At 47.5% G+C, this 20,461-nt stretch overlaps 1 protein-coding gene across 4 annotated transcripts in view; it reads left to right on the top strand.

Annotated features, from left to right (window-relative positions):
- Positions 1-20,461, top strand: part of LOC119957240 (adhesion G protein-coupled receptor E3-like) — a 55,610-nt gene that overhangs the window by 16,391 nt on the left and 18,758 nt on the right. For 3 of the 4 annotated variants that reach the window (XR_005458768.1, XM_038785082.1, XM_038785081.1), the window contains exons 3-9: positions 390-539; positions 3,706-4,659; positions 8,827-8,930; positions 9,648-9,746; positions 11,049-11,226; positions 13,498-13,617; positions 15,709-15,902. Coding sequence is in view for 3 of the 4 variants with exons in the window: in XM_038785082.1 (XP_038641010.1) it covers positions 390-539; positions 3,706-4,659; positions 8,827-8,930; positions 9,648-9,746; positions 11,049-11,226; positions 13,498-13,617; positions 15,709-15,902 (1,799 nt within the window). In the remaining variant the exon portion in view is untranslated. The remainder of the gene's footprint in view (positions 1-389; positions 540-3,705; positions 4,660-8,826; positions 8,931-9,647; positions 9,747-11,048; positions 11,227-13,497; positions 13,618-15,708; positions 15,903-20,461) is intronic. The other variant, XM_038785083.1, reaches the window with a different exon arrangement.

The raw sequence follows: 20,461 nt of genomic DNA, 5'->3' as shown, positions 1-20,461 counted from the left end.
TCTAAGAATAAATCCAAAAGGGAATTCAGGAGAAATGTTTTCACCCAGAGAATGTTGAGGGCCTGGAGCTCACTGCCACAGGGAGAAATATAGCAACAATGTGTTAATGATCGATACGTTCCTGGATACTAATAGCATCGGCATCGAGGGATATGGGAATATCGGGGGGGGAGGTGGGGAGGAATGGCTTATAAACAAATGATCAGCCATGATTGATTTGAATGGCGGAGATGGACCGAATGGCCTGTTCCTCTGAGAAAGCTAGACAATGATAGGAAATGGAGAGAAGGGTGTCACGTGAAGAGTGCAAATGGCCTTTTTCTCTGCTGTGGATAATTGGTAGGACTTTATCGCAGTAAAACTCCATTTTAATTTTACATTTATTTCAGATATTAACGAATGTGATGTCAATGATGACTTATGTGGACCCAATGGAAGTTGCCGCTTCACAGAAGGAAGTTATGTTTGTTCCTGTGACCAGGGATTTGTGTCTTCAGGAGAGACTGACTCCTTTGATTTAACGAGAATACGGTGTCGAGGTATGGCCGGCTGTTCAACATTTGCATCCTCCACACCACAGTACCTTGGGCTCATTGAACCAATTCATACAGGGCTCATTTCCTTGTGGGCAGCACAGTGGTTAGCACTGTTGCTTCATAGCTCCAGGGCCCCAGGTTCGATTCCCGGCTAGAGTCACTGTCTGTGCGGAGTCTGCACGTTCTCCCCGTGTCTGCGTGGGTTTCCTCCGGGTGCTCCTCTTTCCTCCCACAGTCCAAAGATGTGCGGGTTAGGTGGATTGGCCATGCTAAATTGCCCTTAGTGTCCAAATAAGGTTAGGTGGGATTCCTGGGATACGGGGATAGGGTGTAGGGTGCTCTTTCCAAGGGTCGGTGCAGACTCGATGGGCCAAATGGCCTCCTTCTGCACTGTAAATTCTATGATCAATGTCTCAGGGTCTTCAAATCGTGGAGCCTCCTCAACCACCTCATTCTTACCGGGGGCGGGGGGGAAGGAGTTTGAAGGGAGAGAGTGAGGAACTTCAGTTCCAGGGAGAGACGAGGGAAACTGGGAATCCTCTCCTTTGAGCAATGAAGGTGGTGTAACCTACAAAAGGTCCACAGGGTCGGGCCAATTAGGCTCCCCGTGAGTCTCATGGAGTACGACCTTCCCCGCTGAGGGGAGCTCCCTCATCAGCAGGGGAGCAATTTTCAGGACATGAAAACCCCGGCCCGCGTGTGGGCTGGGCACAGGTAGCCCCTTCTGGAAACGGTGTACACAGAGTCTTTGTTCTACGTCAATACACCTTTTGTTTCCTTACCCCCCTGTTTTGTTGCTTCCTCTCAAAATCAAAAGAAGGTTCAGGCGGGAGTTGGGGGGGGGTGGGGGGGGAGGGGGGTTCGCATTGGGAGTGAAGAGGTGTTCAAAATAATAAAGGGCTTGGTCGAGTGGTTAGAGAGAAACCGATTTGAGTGGCAGGAGCATTTAGATTTAATAGAACTAGCAAACTGGATAGGGGAGAGATATTTTTGCTCAGTGAGTTGCTGTGATTGGGAATGCACTGCCCGAAATGGTGCACTGTCGCTTCACGGCGCTGGGGTCCCAGGTTCGGTTCCCGTCTTGGGTCACTGTCTGTGCGGAGTCTGCACGTTCTCCCCGTGTCTGCGTGGGTTTCCTCCGGGTGCTCCGGTTTCCTCCCACAAGTCCCCAAAGACGTGCTGTTAGGTAATTAGGTAATTTAGACATTCTCTCAGTGTATTTAGACACTCCCTCAGTGTATCCGAACAGGCAACAGAATGTGGCGACGAGGGGCTTTTCACAGTAACTTCATTGCAGTGTTAATGTAAGCCTACTTGTGACAATAAAGATTTAAAAAACTAAAATTAAATAAATAATTGGCAACCCTTTCAAAGCGTTGGCACAGTCACTATGCGCAGAATGATTCATGTTATGCTGCTGGAGGCTGTGACTCTAATCTTTCCTCCTATAATTAAAACCCAAACTTGACGTTCAGCTAATTAATAGCTCCTGATTTTCCTTACGTTTTGTAGCTTGAGATCAGCAACTGGATTCCGCAGTACTCCAGATAATTCCATTTATAATGCAAAGGGGATTATTATTTATATATTCAGAGATTGAGTCCTATGCAGGTCCTACAATACATAACATAGAACATAGAACATAGAACGATACAGCCCAGTACAGGCCCTTCGGCCCTCGATGTTGCACCGACATGGAAAAAATCTAAAGGCCATCTAACCTACACTATGCCCTTATCATCCATATGCTTATCCAATAAATTTTTAAATGCCCTCAATGTTGGCGTGTTCACTACTGTTGCAAGTAGGGCATTCCACGGCCTCACCACTCTTTGCGTAAAAAACCCACCTCTGACCTCTGTCCTATATCTATTACCCCTCAATTTAAGGCTATGTCCCCTCGTGCTAGCCACCTCCATCCGCGGGAGAAGGCTCTCGCTGTCCACCCTATCTAACCCTCTGATCATTTTGTATGCCTCTATTAAGTCACCTCTTAACCTTCTTCTCTCTAACGAAAACAACCTCAAGTCCATCAGCCTTTCCTCATAAGATTTTCCCTCCATACCAGGCAACATCCTAGTAAATCTCCTCTGCACCCGTTCCACGTCCTTCCTATAATGAGGCGACCAGAACTGTACGCAATACTCCAAATGCGGCCGTACTAGAGTTTTGTACAACTGCAACATGACCTCATGGCTCCGGAACTCAATCCCTCTACCAATAAAGGCCAACACTCCATAGGCCTTCTTCACAACCCTATCAACCTGGGTGGCAACTTTCAGGGATCTATGTACATGGACACCGAGATCCCTCTGCTCATCCACACTACCAAGAATTTTACCATTAGCCAAATATTCTGCATTTCTGTTATTCTTTCCAAAGTGAATCACCTCACACTTCTCCACTTTAAACTCCATTTGCCACCTCTCAGCCCAGCTCTGCAGCTTATCTATGTCCCTCTGTAACCTGCAACATCCTTCCGCACTGTCTACAACTCCACCGACTTTAGTGTCGTCTGCAAATTTACTCACCCATCCTTCTGCGCCCTCCTCTAGGTCATTTATAAAAATGACAAACAGCAACGACCCCAGAACAGATCCTTGTGGTACGCCACTCGTAACTGAACTCCATTCTGAACATTTCCCATCAACTACCACTCTCTGTCTTCTTTCAACTAGCCAATTTCTGATCCACATCTCTAAATCACCCTCAATCCCCAGCCTCCGTATTTTCTGCAATAGCCGACCGTGGGGAACCTTATCAAACGCTTTACTGAAATCCATATACACCACATCAACTGCTCTACCCTCATCTACCTGTTCAGTCACCTTCTCAAAGAACTCGATAAGGTTTGTGAGGCATGTCCTACCCTTCACAAAACCATGCTGACTGTCCCTAACTTCCTTGATTTGTACTCAATACCCCATATAATATAGTTAGGGTGTTGTACGTAGTCAGTGTGTCTGCATGTTCAGAGATTGGATCAGATTTTCAATCAGATCCTTCTTCTGTTTCAGTTTGGTGTTGCTATGATTTTCTAATCTGTCTCAAGCCGTCAATGTTATTTAAATCTTGACATTTCCCAACAGGATTGAGTTAGTCAGGATGATAAAACTTGCTGTATAAATCTTGAAGTGGGCTGTAACTTTTCCATTTTCAAATTCCACAGAAATCGATTCCGCCGTGCACACAAGAATCAGAGAGCGAGACGCACCTGATAATGGGAACACACCTCTACCTGTTAATGGAATCACACCTGAGCCTCTTCATGGAAATACACCTGCACCTGTTCATGGAATTACACCTCCACCTGTTAATGGAATCACACCTCCAGCTGTTGATGGACTCACACATGCGCCTGTTAATGGAATGACACCTCCACCTGTTAATGGAATCACACCTGCGCCTGTTAATGGAATGACACCTCCACCTGTTAATGGAATCACACCTGCGCCTGTTAATGGAATCACACCTCCACCTGTTAATGGAATCACACCTCCACCTGTTAATGGAATCACACCTCCACCTGTTAATGGAATCACACCTCCACCTGTTAATGGAATCACACCTGAGCCTCTTCATGGAAATACACCTGCGCCTGTTAATGGAATCACACCTGCACCTCTTAATGGAATTACACCTGCACCTGTTGATGGAAAGACACCTCCACCTGTTAACAGGATCACACCTGCACCTGTTAATGGAATCACATCTGAGCCTCTTAATGGAAAGACACTTCCACCTGTTAATGGAATCACACCTCCACCTGTTAATGGAATCACACCTCCACCGGTTAATGGAATCACACCTCCACCTGTTAATGGAATCACACCTCCGCCTGTTAATGGAATCACACCTCCACCTGTTAATGAAATCACACCTCTACCTGTTAATGAAATTACACCTGAGCCTCTTCATGGAAATACACCCGCACCTGTTGATGAAATCACACCTGCACCTGTTATTGGGAACACATCTGCACCTGTTACTGGAAATACACCTGGTAATGGAAAAAAATCGGCATCTGTAAATGAGAACACATCGGCATCCGTTATTGGGAACATACCTGCGCCTATTATTGGAAACATACCTGCACCTAGTATTAGGAATACACCTGCACCTGGTAATGGGAACACACCTGCACTTGTTACTGAGAACGCACCTGCACCTGTTATTAGGAACACACTGACACCTATTATTGGGAACACATCTGCAGCTGGTAATAGGAACACACCTGCAGCTCTTATTGGAAACATACCTACAACTGTTATCAGGAACACACCTGCACCTAGTAATGGGAACACACCTACAGCTCTTATTGGAAACATAGCTACAACTGTTATCAGGAACATACATACACCTGCTAATGGGAACACAGCTGCACCTGGTAATGGGAACACACCTGCATCTGTTAATGGGAACACAGCTGCACCTGGTAATGGGAACACACCTGCATCTGTTAATGGGAACACACCTGCACCTGCTAATGGGAACACACCTGCACCTGCTAATGGGAACACACCTGCATCTGTTAATGGGAACACACATACACCCGGTAATGGGAACACACCTGCACCCGGTAATGGGAACACACCTGCACCTAGTAATGGGAACACATCTGCACCTGGTAATGGGAACACACCTACACCTGTTAATGGGAACACACCTGCACCCGGTAATGGGAACACACCTGCACCTGGTAATGGGAACACACCTACACCTGGTAATGGGAACACACCTACACCTGTTAATGGGAACACACCTGCACCTGGTAATGGGAACACACCTACACCTGTTAATGGGAACACACCTGCACCCGGTAATGGGAACACACCTGCACCCGGTAATGGGAACACACCTGCACCTGGTAATGGGAACACACCTACACCTGGTAATGGGAACACACCTGCACCCGGTAATGGGAACACACCTGCACCCGGTAATGGGAACACACCTGCACCTGGTAATGGGAACACACCTACACCTGGTAATGGGAACACACCTGCACCCGGTAATGGGAAAACACCTACACCCGGTAATGGGAACACACCTGCACCCGGTAATGGGAACACACCTGCACCTGCTAATGGGAACACACCTGCACCTGCTAATGGGAACACACCTGCACATGTTATTGGAAACACACAAGCACCTGGTAATGGGAACACACCTGCACCTGTTATTGGAAACACACAAGCACCTGGTAATGGGAACACACCTGCACCTGTTATTGGAAACACACAAGCACCTGGTAATGGGAACACACCTGCACCTGTTATTGGAAACACACAAGCACCTGGTAATGGGAACACACCTGCACCTGTTATTGGAAACACACAAGCACCTGGTAATGGGAACACACCTGCACCCTTAAATGGGAACACACCTACACCTATTAATAGGAACACACCTGTACCTGTTATTGGGAGCACACCTACAGCTCTTATTGGAAACATACCTACACCTGTTATTGGGAACACATCTGCACCTGCTCATGGAAACACAGCTGCACCTGGTGTTGGGAACACACCTGCACCTGTTCATGGAAACGTACTTGTACTTCTTCATGGAAGTACACCTATACCTGTTATCATGAACACACCTGCACCTGTGATTGGGAAAACGGCCGAGTCTGAGGTTGGCAAGACACCCTGTCCTGGAATGACACCCGATCATGATAATGGGAACATACCTGAGCCTGTTAATGGAAACACACCTAATTCTGGTAATAGGAACACACCTGAGCAGATCACGTTCCCCCCCCCCCTCGCCATACATTAATCACCTCAATCAATTGGTTCAGTTTAATAGGTGGGGAGGGGGTAATTACATTGGGCAGTAGGAAAGAATTGAAACCCTTTATTTATGTAAGACTGAACACGCCTGGAGATGCCCATGTCTTCTATTACTGATCTGAAAGCTTTTTTCTTGGCATAGTGTGAACCCGTTTGATCGGTATTGAAAAAAATGAGCACGAGACAGCCATTACCCGTTCCCCTAATCCTATAGTGACAAAAGCAGCTAATAGTTCTCACCTGGCAGCAGGAGGTGAATGCTGCCATTGAACAGTTACAAATCAGAATGATAACTCAACAGCTGGAAGCTAATGAGGGCAGTCAGCCAAAGGACTGTCTTTATTCAGGGTGAATGAGACCATCAAGTAGCCTCCAAAACTGCAGTGGTGTCAGCTTCGCACAGTAGGATTTGCCCTACTAATGGTTACTAACAGTCCAGAGAACCTGGGTCCAAATCCCATCCTTGAAAGGAAAATCTGAACTCTTTCAAAATAAAATCTGGCACGGGGTAAAAGCGGCAGTGCCTTTTTATGGGGCGGTGCGTTTCGCTGGCGAGGGCACCATTTGTTACCGATCCCTTGAAGTGAGTGGCTCACTGGAGGATTTCAGGGGGCAGTTAAAAGTCAAACTCCTTGCTGGGGTCTGGAGTCACATGCCGGCCAGACCAGGTAAAGAAGACACATTTCGTTCCCAAAAGGGAATGAGTGAACCAGGCGGGTTTTTCTAACAATTGGTGAAAATAGTCACGGTCACCATGACTGAGTCAAGATTTCAATTCCAGATTTTTTTTCTATTAATTGAATTTAAATTTCACCAGCTGCTGGAATGGGGTTTGAACCCATGTCCCCAAGAACATTAGCCTGGGCTTGGAGGTTGTTAATCCAGTAAGCTTCACAGTATCACCTCTAATGATGATGGAGATAGCTCTTGGGGATGTTAAATTTTAGGACAGATCAGCTGGACAGGAATGGCTTACGTTTATTCTGTAAATGTCGCCTATAAAAAGCTCAAGCAAGATCATTAGCCAGTCACCAGTATAAGAGTCTTGTTGAGTAAGGCGTCATTTTGTCATTCATGGGATGTGGCTGGACCAGCATTTGTTGCCCATCCTTAATTGGCCCTTCAACTGAGTGGCTTGTTAGGCCATTTTAAGCGTCAACCACATTGCTGTAGATCTGGAGTCACATGCACGCCAGACCAGGTAAAGACACAAGATTTCCTAAAAGGGGTTAGTGAACCAGATGGATTCTTACTACAATTGACAATGGTTTCATTGAGACTTTTAATTCCAGATTTTATTAAATTCAAATTTCACCATCTGCCACGGTGGGATTTGAACCCGGGTCCCCAGCGCAATACCCTGGGCTACTTCAGGGTTACTAGTGACAATACCCGGACACCATTACCTCCCATCGGTGCCAGAATTTCAAGGTTGTTCAGTTACTGACGGATCTAATGTAACATTCTAACTTATCCATTTTCTATTTCAGATTTACTGCATTCACAGTTCAATTTCCCCGTTTGCTCTCTGTGTCACGTCACACCCCCCCCCCCCCCCCCCCCCCACCCCCGAGCACCCCACACACCCCCCCCCCGCCCCCATCTTTCTGGCTCAGTGGAAGACTGACACACTCGGCCAGTGTGTTGAGTTCAAATTTTGCGACACAGCGTTCTGACTGTTTGCATATTTTCTTGCAGCTGTGTCGAGTATTTTTGAAGTTAGCTCTGTTTAGAAATGGTTATGGTGAGTTGTACGAGCATTGAGTTAAACTCCAACTGGTAAAAATGATTGTTTTGAATTTAAGATCAAGGTGGTATCATGTGATCTATGACTTAATTGAGGGAATGGTGCTCTGTAGTTGATTTGACGGTGGTTTTCTAAAATTTTAAGGCCTTCGTTTGACTTAAGGGTCAAAGTTGAACAAAGTATGGTCATGGCCAATGTGAACTCAGCCCCTATGAATGGGGGTCTTCAGCATAAAACCTCCACCCCCAACTACAAAGGCTAGAGGAAGCCAAAGCTTCTTCATCACCACCTCCCAAGCCTGGGCCTCCATCACCTAGAGCAACAGGCACGTGGGAATACAATTTCCAATGAACTTTCGGCTAGCCTGCCACGGTGGGGCTGAAAGATCCCAGCGTCTGTTCCCAGCAGCACTGACAGGGCCCCCATCACCACTCAGACTGCAACTATTCAAGGAGGCTGCTCACCACTACCTTCTCAAAGCTAACTAGGAGCAGGCAATGAATGGCAGTCTTGCCAGCGATGTCCCCATCCTGGGAAAATTATGTTTCGGAAAAGGAGGCCTTAGCCGAGAACTAGAAGGGTTTGACATACACAGGACTGAGGCACATTGCCAGCAGAGTGGAGGTTGACCTCCTGCACTACCATCCCTCATTTTAATCGACACATATTTGTCCCTGGCACGGAGGGACAGCACCACAAGTTTAAGATAAAGGCACTAAACTGTATTTCCAACGTGCTGTTGTTTCAGTCCATGGTCCGACTCCTACGCCACCCGCTGAAGCCAGAGACTACAGCATTTCTGCCGTTGGAACCACTGGAATTGAGGCCAGCCTGTCAACAGAACCAGCGCCGGTGAGTCATTGGCATTGTTTACCTCGAGTTTTTTGGAAATAGCGCTCCCTTCCCAAACCGTGCGAAGCGCACCTCCCCACCCCTTTGCTCGGCTGGAGTCACTGGTCGCCAAACTAACCATTGCTCAACCATGAGCTTGGGCACCGAGTGCCACAGTTGACTTGTCAGTCGAGGGGGGCTCGCTGTGTCTGAGCACCACCCTGACCTCCCCTGCGCGTGACGTTTAACAGCAGGGCCAGCGGATGGCGATAAGGAGCAGGAGCTCAGGTTGACATTTCTGACCAATTGTTTGGGACAATTCACCCGACTTTTTATCACCATCATGACTGAGACCAGGGATCAGAGAGCCCCTGACTGGCCAGTTGGAAAAAATATGTAAAACCGAAGAAATAAGAACATGGGCCCAAACTGTTTCATCCTGCTGGGTATTCAAACTCTACACTCTGGGTTGTCAGTCAGACTGCTATTAATAGCGCCAGTGTTATAAAAATAATGCTTTTCACACAAATGCACCATGTGCACCTTGAAGTCGCGAACTTGGCGAGGGTGAGCAGGAAACATTCATGCAATGATGATACCAGCATAACTGAACATCTTTTTCGATGTACAGCTGTCAGCTAACCATAGAGGGCGCTAGCAAGCAGCACATCTTCTCATAGGCAATCATTCAAAACTTGGCATGGTTAAACTAAAACTTTCTGTCTTCTCTTTTCGTAGCCAGCTGCACCGGTGGAATTTTTGTGTTCTCTGATGACGAACGCCAATTGGCTGCTCGATGAGCTGTGCCAAAAACCTACCAACGGATCAACAGCAGAGGTGAGGAGGGATCCATCGTCCTTTGACTCGGTCCACCAAGTTCAGAATTTTGAGCTCTTCATGTACTTGATTTTATTAGGTTTGCTTCGGGGAACTGGGTGAACAGCACTCTAGGATGATTTTGAGGCCCTCGCCACTCATCACTCAGCACCCCCCCCCCCCAACCCCCCGGCCCCCAGGTCTACCTAGCCACAGCTAGAGCCACAGCCTGAAGTGTGAATGGCTTTTCTCCTCCACAATTGGGGCCCGTTAGATGTGGCTTTTTTTCATTTCAGCTTTATGAAAGCTGCTGGGTGGGTGCCTCAAGATGGAGGTGCCCTCTCTCTCTTCCCCCTTCGCTGCAATTGCAGTCTGCAGATTTCCCTTTGCTCCAGCTTTGAAAGCCCACCTGCCCCATCCTCAATTGGACGCCGAGCGCGCCCTCTGGTCACTAATTGACGAGCTAGGCCCAAATCCATGTCGGACAAGGGTCCCTGTCACAACGAGCGGAGATTTACGGACCCTCCTGCCAGTGAGATTTTACAATCCGGCCAAAGTCAGTGGGGTTTTGAATGGTTCGCAGCATTTTCTGGCCCATAAACCTTCCCTGCCTGCCACACGACGAGGCTGGGAGATTCTGCCCAGTCTGAGGGTGGGACCCACATTTGACACCAATGTCGGGGTCCTGACTCAAAGCCCCAAAGTTTGGGGTTGACCTATCTCGCTTATTGGAGATATACATTTGATGGGCGATAAAACCTATTTCTTTGCTGTGCCAAACATCGAAGGGATGTCCTTCCAGTGACGAGAGTGATCAGGAGCTGTGTGTCCGCCATCCCTGATCTTGGGATGATAAGGAGCTAACTGTAGCACGCTCACCAATATCCCAGACTGAGATCAGAGACCCAAGGGCCCCTCGGTCCATACAGCACAGCACCACACAACACATTTACACATTGGCGAACCAACCCCTTGAAACATATCCTGATGTTTGAATCCACCCAGAAAAGCTTGCATTTTAGTAGCACCTTTACTGGCCTCAGGACATTCCCAAAGAGCCATATGGCCAATCAAGGACTTTTGTAATGTAGGAAACGCAGCAATCAATTTGTGCACAGCAGAATCCCACAAACAGCAATGTGAGAATGACCAGGTAATCCAGTCTCAGTGGTGTTGCATGAAGGTTAAATATAGGCCGAGGCATTGGGGAGAACTCCCCCGCTCTTCTTTGAACTAAAGTCACAGGATCGTGACAGCCCGCCTGAGGGAGCAGAGGGTGGCCGCCATCTGACATCACTTCTGAATGTTATCTTTGTCCTGCAGAATGCTGTTTTGCCAAGGACGAAGCTGCTCACGGATGAGTCGCTGCTGAAGGAAATGGGACAGGAGGCGCGGCTAACCTCAGCCTCCCAGATTCTGCAGGGTGTGGAGAGAGCGGCCACCAAGGCTGCCCTAAACTCAGCAGGTCAAGAACCGAAAAGCATCAGAAGCAAAGCAATGGGTAAATACACAGCAGCCTGGGAGTCACGATGCACAAGAGAGAAGAAAGACCAATTAGCCCTCAGACAAGCCCGAGTTAACGTTGGACCCGAAAGAGTGGCAGAAGCTGATTCAGCTTTTTCTAAGTGAATTGGACATGTACTCGGAAATAAAACGTGCAAGGCTATGGGGAATGGGCAGTGGATTGGGACTAATTGCATGGCTCTTCCAGAGAGACAGTAGAGGCACGGTGGGTGAATGGTCTGTGTTTCTCTGGCTAACAAATAGCGGCAAACGTCAGTCACTTGAAACAGGTGTCATTCTTGTTAGCCTTTGTGCTCAATGGCTTTCTCCTTCGCGAGCTAGTAGCCTCTTGGTTAGCTGTACGGTGGTGAGTCTGTCTGCACATTGGGTGCAATTTGGAGTTTCAACAAGGGGCATGGAAAATGCAGCAAGTAGACTCGGAGCTCGGGACTTGGTCGGACAAATCAGAAAGGGGGCTCTGGAACGACAGCTGCAACAGCACACAGGGAGAGAAAGTGTCCTTTCTCGCTCTTTCAGAAATCATTTTCCTATTCAACCCAGTAAAAGGCATATGACCATAAGACATAGGAACAGAAGTCGGCCATTCAGCCCATCGAGCCTGCTCCGCCATTGAATGAGATCATGACTAATCTTCAACTCCACTTTCCTGCCTTATCCCCAAAACCCTTGATTTCTTCACTGATTAAAAATCTATCTCAGCCTTGAACAAACTTAACCACCCAACTTCTCTGAGGTAAATAATTCCACAGTTTATTCCATAATTTACGACCCTCAAGAAATTCCTCCTCATCTCTGTCTGAAATGGGTGACCTTTTACTCTAAGGTTATGCCCTCTGGTCCTAGACTCTCCCACAAGGGGAAACAACCTCTCAGCATCGACCCTGTTGAGCCCCCTGAGAATCTTAAACGTCTCACTAAGGTCACCTCTCTCATTCTAAACTCCAATGAGTACAGGCCCATCCTACTTTGCAGATGATACTAAGATTGGTGGAGTTGCAGATAGCGAGGAAGACTGTCAGAGAATACAACAAAATATAGATAGATTGGAGAGCTGGGCAGAGAAATGGCAGACGGAGTTCAATCCAGGCAAATGCGAGGTTATGCATTTTGGAAGATCAAATTCAAGAGCGGACTATATGGTCAATGGAAGGGTCTTGGGGAAATTGATGTATAGAGAGATCTGGGAGTTCAGGTCCATTGTACCCTGAAGGTGGCAACGCAGGTTGATAGAGTGGTCAAGAAGGCATACAGCATGCTTGCCTTCATTGGACGGGGTATTGAGTACAAGAGTTGGCAGGTCATGTTACAGTTGTATAGGACTTTGGTTCGGCCACATTTGGAATACTGCGTGCAGTTCTGGTCGCCACATTATCAGAAGGATGTGGATGCTTTGGTGAGGGTGCAGAGGAGGTTCACCAGGATGTTGCCTGGTATGGAGGGTGCTAGCTATGAAGAAAGGTTGAGTAGATTAGGATTGTTTTCGTTGGAAAGACGGAGGTTGAGGGGGAACCTGATTGAGGTCTACAAAATTATGAGAGGTATGGACAGGGTGGATAGCAACAAGCTTTTCCCAAGAGTAGGGGTGTCAGTTACAAGGGGTCACGATTTCAAGGTGAGAGGCGGAAAGTTTAAGGGAGATGTACGTGGAAAGTTTTTTACTCAGAGGGTGGTGGGTGCCTGGAACCCTTTACCAGCAGAGGTGATAGAGGCGGGCACGATAGCATCATTTAAGAGGCATATAGACAGATATATGAACGGGCGTGGAACAGAGGGAAGTAGACCTTGGAAAATAGGGGACAGGTTTAGATAAAGGATGTGGATCGGCGCAGGCTGGGAGGGCCGGAGGGCCTGTTCCTGTGCTGTAATTTTCTTTGTTCTTTATTCTTTGTTTGTACTCAACCTCTCGTCATAAGAAAATCCCTCCATACCCAGGATCGACCTATTGAACCTTCTCTGGACTGCCTCCAATGCCAGTATGTCTTTCCTTAGATAAAGGGAGAAAAACAGTTACCAGCATTCCAGGTGTGGTCTAATCAATGCATCGTATACTTTTAGGAAGACTTCCCTATTTTTATTCACCATTCCCGTTGAAATCATCAGTACACCAATGATGGGAGACACGTGAAGTCGGATCAAAGTTGAAGCTCTAATGGGAGATTAGAAAAGGCTGATATTCAGGAGACGAGAGAATCTGGGTGACTTTCATTTCCCCCAAATCCATCTTCTTGCTCTTTTGTTTCCCCCTTAGCTCTCCAGCTGCAAGTTATTAATGTGACCAGCATTTCCACAGATGATAAAGTGAGATTGGAAGTCAAGGGCAACACAATGGAAATTTCCTGGACAGCAGCCACTAGCTCCAAAATGACGGGTAAATTCGTTTTGCTTTTCTGTATTTTGTCCCAACATCTGTCTCCAGCTTTGGGTTGGCTTTCACCAGCAGCCATTGCGGGACTTTTTCCATGAAGCCACTCTCCGTTGGACGATTGGTGGACAATTCAACTTTTTTTAAAAATTCATTTTTGTGGGATGTGGGCTTCGATGTCTGGGCCAGCATCCCTAATTATCTTTGAGGGGGTGGTGGTGAGCTGGTTTCTTGAACCCGCTGCAATCCATGTGGTGTAGGTACACCCACTCTGCTGTTAGGGAGGGAGACCCAGCGACAGTGAAGGAACAGCACGCCCCGGCATCTGCTGCCCTTGGCCTTCTAGATGGTTTGGAAGGTATTGCTTGGTGAGTTCCTGCAGTTCCAGGTACACCTGGCTGCCACTGTGCATCGATGGTGGAGGGAGTGGGTGTCTGTGGAAGGGGGTGTCAATCAAATGGGCTGCCTGGTGCTGGCCTCACTTTCCTGTGCCACATTTCCATCAACGCACACACTGGATGAGTCAAGAGCAATCTGGCTCATTTCTTTTCAATCCTTCTCCCAAGGACATCAGCGTTGGGGTGCTCAATGAGGTTGGTTTAGCACACTGGGCTAAATAGCTGGCTTTTAAAGCAGACCAAGGCAGGCCAGCAGCACGGTTCAATTCCCGTACCAGCCTCTCCAAACAGGTGCCGGAATGTGGCGACTAGGGGCTTTTCACAGTAACTTCATTTGAAGCCTACTTGTGACAATAAGCGATTTTCATTTCATGAAGTTTTTTTCAACGTTATATATGTTGCTGACGTTTCACCGGTAAACTGAATCCTACAATCTTGCCTTCCTTTAACCATCTCGAAATATAACCCAACCATGTTAGCATGGAGGTTTATAGCACAGGCAGGTGTCATTTGTATATGAAACCATTGTGTATAAAAATAATCCCACTCTACCTTTCTCTCCCCACGACCCAGGACTAAGGGACATGATGGTGTAGTGATGTAGTTACTAGCCTAGTAATCCTCAGGACCAGACTAATGCTCTGGGGATCTCCAGACACACAGAAATACAATTGACTTTTAATTGCCCTCTGCGGGGCAGCACGGTAGCACAGTGGGTAACACTGTGGCATTGTTGCTTCACAGCGCCAGGGTCCCAGTTCAATTCCCAGCTTGGGTCACTGTCTGTGTGGACTCTGCGAGTTCTCCCCGTATCCACGTGGGTTTCCTCCCGGTGCTCCGGTTTCCTCCCACAAGTCCCGAAAGACATGCTGTTAGGTAATTTGGACATTCTGAATTCTCCCTCTGTGTACCCGAACAGGTGCCAGAATGTGGCGACGAGGGGATTTTCACAGTAATGTCATTGCAGTGTTAACGTAAGCCTACTTGGGACAGTAAAGATTATTATTATAAATTATATAATGCGGTAGCTCATCCAGCTAGTCGAAGCACGAAATTCATTTATATTTCCTTTACTATTTACAGATGCATATGGCCTACCGATAGTTCTATCCAATATTTTTATCAGTAACTGTCTGGGGCGCGTTGGGACCTGCGCATCCCCTGGGAACCTTCCCTGAGCCTTGTGGAATTCTGCCCTCGTGAAGTCAGGTCGGCGCTCCAAAAAAAATGCGGATTCCAGAGCTTTTCAAATTTCGAATAAGGAATACTCAACCTGTATAGTTTTTATTCATTCCTCTGATTATGGGTGTAACTGGTGTGGCTGGCATTAATTGCCCGTGCCTATCTGCCCTTCAGAAGGTGGCGGTGGATCTTCTTCTTGACTCACTGGTGTCCGCATGGTGCGGGTACACCCACAGTGCTGTTACCTGGGGAATTCCAGGATTTTGAAGCAGCAGTGATGAAGGAATGGTAATATATTTCCAAGTCAGGATCATGTGGGGCTCAGAGGGGAACTTGCAGGGGATGGTGTTCTCTTACAACCCCTGCTCTTGCCCTCCTAGGTGGCAGGGGGCGAGGGTTTGGGAGGTGCTGTCGAAGGAGCCTTTGTTGAGATGCTGCCATGGACGGTGCCCATCTGTTCCTCGAACGCATCTGTATTTCTAGTGTTGCTGACCCCTGTGACTCTCCTTGGTGCCAGGTTCTGTTGCTATTGCCTTCATTGTGTACGAAAACATGGAAGCCATCCTGCGTGGAGCACACTACGAAAACCAGGAAACCAGCCAGAAATATGAAGATGTTCAGTTGTGGTCAAGGGTCATTTCAGCAGCTTTAGGATCTTCAGGCAACTACAAACCTCCCTTGGCTGTGAGCTTCATTCTGAAACATAAACAGGTTTGTACAGTTAATATGACCATTTTGAGATTGCAGCCACAAGAATCTTTAGTTATGTAGCATTGTGATTATGGGTAAATATCCCAAGGAACTTTCCAGAACATCGACACATAAAATTTGCACCCAAGCCACAGAAAGAGATATTCGGAAAGGGATCCAAATTCTTGGTCAAAGATATCCTTTATCCCGAAGACAAAAAAATCTTGGTTCGATGGTCAGGAATTTTGCTTGAATTCATGTTTATGGAGAATGGGGGTCAGCGCAGTGTTGGAATAGTCATAATTAAAGTAACAAAATCATAGAATCATAGAATTTACAGTGCAGAAGGAGGCCATCCAGCCCATCGATTCTGCACTAGCCCTCAGAATGAGCACCCTACCCAAGCCCACACCCCCACCCCATCCCCGTAACTCAGTAACCCCACCTAACCTTTTTGGACACTAAGGGCCAATTGATCATGACCAATCCACCTAAGCTGCACGTCTTTGGACTGTTGAGGAAACCGGAGCACCCGGATGAAACCCACGCAGACACGGGGAGAACGTGCAGACTCCACACAGACAGTCACCCAAGACGGGAATCGAACCTGGGACCATGGCGCTGCGAAGCAACAGTGATAACCACTGCGCTACCGTACGGCCCATTAATAAGGATTTCAGGAGTAGATGAGCTGGGGGGAAATAGAAAGGGCATTGGTGAGATCACATCTGCAGTATTGTGTGCAGTTTTGGTCTCCTTATTTAAGGAAAGGTGTTCAGGGAGGTAAATAAACTCACAAATTAGGAACAGGTGAAGGCCACTCGGCCCCTCGAGCTTGCTCTGCCATTCAATAAGATCGTGGCTGATCTGATTGTAACCTCAACTCCACGTTCCTGCCGACACTCGACAACCTTTCACCCCCTCGTTAATCAAGAATCTATCAGGTTCTGTACTAAAATTATTCTAAGATTCTGCTTCCACTGCCTTTTGAGCAAGAGAGTTCCAGAGACTCACAACTCTCAGAGAGAAAAAAAATTCTCCTTGTCTTTCTTAAATGAGCTACCCCCTTATTTTTAAACAGTGACCCCTTAGTTCTAGATTCTCCCACAAGAGGAAACATCCTTTCCACATCCACCCTGTTCATACCCGCTCAGGATCTTAAAGGTTTTGATCAAGACGCCTCTTACTCTTCTAAACTCCAGTAGATACAAGCCCATCCTCTCCAACCTTTCCTCATAAGACAACCCGCCCATTCCTGATGTTAGTGTGGTAAACCTTCTCTGATCTGCTTCTAACGCATTTACACCTTTCCTTAAATAAGGAGACTAACACTGTACCCAATATTCCAGATGTGGTCTCACCAATGCCCTATAAAACTGAAGCATAACCCCCTTATTGTGCATTAAATTCCTCGCAATAAAATATATAATTTGATTTATTTTCCTAATTACTTGTATCGTCATGCTAGCTTTTTGTGATCCATGCACTAGGACACCCAGATCCCTCTGCATCTCACAGCTCTGATAATATGCTTCTTTATTCATTCTGCCAAAATGGACCATTTCATATTTTCCCACATTATACTCCACTGGCTAGATCTTTGCCTACTCACTTGACCTATCTTAGTCCCTTTGTAGCCTCTTTATGTCCTCTTCGCAACTTACTTTCCACCTGTTATTGTGTCGCCAGCAAATTTCACAACAATACCTTCAGTCCCTTCGTCCAAGTTATTTATATAAATTGTAAAAAGTTGAGGTCCCCCACTGATCCCTGTGACACCCAACTTCCAACCAGAAGGAGACTCATTTATACATACTCTCTGTTTCCTGTTAGCTAGCCAATCTTCCAACCATGGCAATACGTTACACCCTACGCTGAATTTTTATTTTCTGCCATAACCTTTGATGTGGTACCATATCAAATGTCTTCTGGAAATCTAGGTACAGCATATCAGCCAGTTTCCCTTTATCCACAGCGCACATGACTCCTTGAAAGAACCCAGTTTTCTGGTGTGGCCCGCCCCCGCCCACAGCGGGATTCTCCGTCCCGCCAGCCAGCCAATGGGTTTTCCCATTGTGGGCAGTCCCACGCTGTCGGGAAATCCCCGGACATGGGTGTGCTGCCGGCGTAATGGAGAATCCCAACAGCGGAGAATCCAGGCAAACATCTTTAATAATGGCGTCTAACATTTGTCCTTATGACAGATGTAAGGCTAATTGGCCTAAACTGCCCCGACCCACCCAAACCCAACATCCAGTTTATTTTGATGGATAAATCGTGGAGAAACTCTGGATCAATTAGGGGAAAAAATACCCTGGGAAATGCCTCTCCCACCCCCACAGGCGGTCAGAACCAGTCCACGAGGTCACATGGACTAAGTGTTACCTGTAAAAGCACTTACCTTCAAAACAGCGTGATTGAGTATGGTTCTCGAGAGGAGGTATTGAGGGACAAGTTGAGAAGGTGAAGATGTGGTGCTTATCTGAGGGAAACGGGCAGGACTCTTGAGCAAAATTATTCTTTACCAAAATATTTACCTCTCCTGTTTCAAAGGGCAGCATGGTAGCATTGTGGATAGCACAATGGCTTCACAGCTCCAGGGTCCCAGGTTCGATTCCGGCTTGGGTCACTGTCTGTGCGGAGTCTGCACAAATTCCCTGTGTGTGCGTGGGTTTCCTCCGGGTGCTCCGGTTTCCTCCCACAGTCCAAAGATGTGCGGGTTAGGTGGATTGGCCATGATAAATTGCCCTTAGTGTCCAAAATTGCCCTTAGTGTTTGGTGGGGTTATTGGGTTATTGGGATAGGATGGAGGTGTTGAACTTGGGTAGGGTGCTCTTTCCAAGAGCCGGTGCAGACTCGATGGGCCGAATGGCCTCCTTCTGCACTGTAAATTCTATGATTTCCAATTTGTCTCAATTTGCAGCTTGCTTGCATAAAAGCCAGAAAATTGTGAGCTTCAAATGGCTTCGCTGAATTAGATGCATTCATCCTATTTTAAGAGGACAGACCAGTGGGAAATTGCCCATCGTAGGGAGATGTCATTATTCAGATGAAGCCAATGCCAATGAACTGAGACCCCAGCTTTCTCTCTCAAGGGGTCAGGGAAATGTTACGGGGCCTCCGGATACCATGAGCACCAAACCTAGGCAGACACTTCCGTGCATTACAGAGGGAGTGCTGCACTGTCTGAACTGTTGCGTTTCGGATGAGATACGAACATATATAGGAGCAGAAGCAGGCCATTCGGCCCCTTGAGCCGGCTCTGCCATTCAATAAGATCTTGGCTGATCTGTTTGCGTCGTTTTCCCATCTACCCCCGATAACCTTTGATCCCCTTGCCCAGCAAAAGTCTATCTACGTCCACCTCAGTGATAGGGCAGCACGATGGCGCAGTGGGTTAGCCCTGATGCCTCACGGCGCCGAGGTCCCAGGTTCGATCCCGGCTCTGGGTCACTGTCCGTGTGGAGTTTGCACATTCTCCCTGTGTTTGCGTGGGTTTCGCCCCCACAACCCAAAGATGTGCAGGTTAGGTGGATTGGCCACGCTAAATTGCCCCTTAATTGGATAGAATTAATTGGGTACTCTAAATTTTAAAAAAAATATTCAGTGACCCTCGACCTCCGCCGCCTTCTGAGGCAGAGAGAAACGCAGAGAAAAAAACAGTCTCCTCATCTGTATCCCAATGGGAGAAACCGCCTAGCTCTGGACTCACACACAAGAGAGAACATCATTTCCACATCTACCTGGTCAAGAGAGTCGAACCCAACTAGGAGAATTGTTAACTGTTCAATAAATGTGTTAAACCTATCTCCAAGTCTGGACCTTCCTTTGTCAGAGCGTACATCAAGGAAGCAGCTTATGCTACGTGAAGATGCAGAACACAACACAGTCAAGTTACCCCTCACATTTCTAAACTCCAATAGAAACAGGCCCGGCCATTCTACCCTATCCTCATAAGACAACCTGCTCATTCCAGGTATCAATCCAGTAAGCCTCCTCTGAATCACCTCCAACACATTTACATCCTTAAATAAGGAGATGGAAACTGTGCACAGTGTTCGAGATATGGTCTCACCGCTGCCCTGCCGATCTGAAGCATAACATCCTTGCTTTTATCTTCAAATCCTCTCATAATAAAGGGCAGCATTCCATTAGCCTTCTTGATTAGACGCTGCGCCCTGCTCATGTTACTCCAACTGTGGTCTCAGGCAGAACTTTCTGGGGAAAATGGCAAAGGGTCAGTTTCTGGCTGAAGCCCAGCATGTTTCCCCCCCGGGAATTAGCCAGGTTTCTCTCCAGATCTTCTGACACTGTCAAAGGTGGGGGGGAGGGGGTTTGCACCGTCATTCTTGAGGGGCAGGGCCTAAAGATGCCGACAAGACCCGCTCCACAGAGATTGTGGCGCCCTTTAAGAAGTTAAGAGACAGGCACCCACCCCTACCTCCTCACCGCACCCCCCCAACAGACATTGCGACCAACACCCCCCCCCCCCCCCGTCCATCCATCCTCGCAGGCAACCTCCCCTCCCCCACCCACCACTCCCATCAATCATCACCAACTTTCACCCCCCCCACGTTCAT

Source organism: Scyliorhinus canicula, chromosome 25 (genome assembly GCF_902713615.1).
Source record: "Scyliorhinus canicula chromosome 25, sScyCan1.1, whole genome shotgun sequence".
In the NCBI taxonomy this organism is placed as follows: Eukaryota; Metazoa; Chordata; class Chondrichthyes; order Carcharhiniformes; family Scyliorhinidae; genus Scyliorhinus; species Scyliorhinus canicula.
Note: the sequence above shows the minus strand (reverse complement) of the source record. Positions and strands in the feature narration are given on the sequence as shown.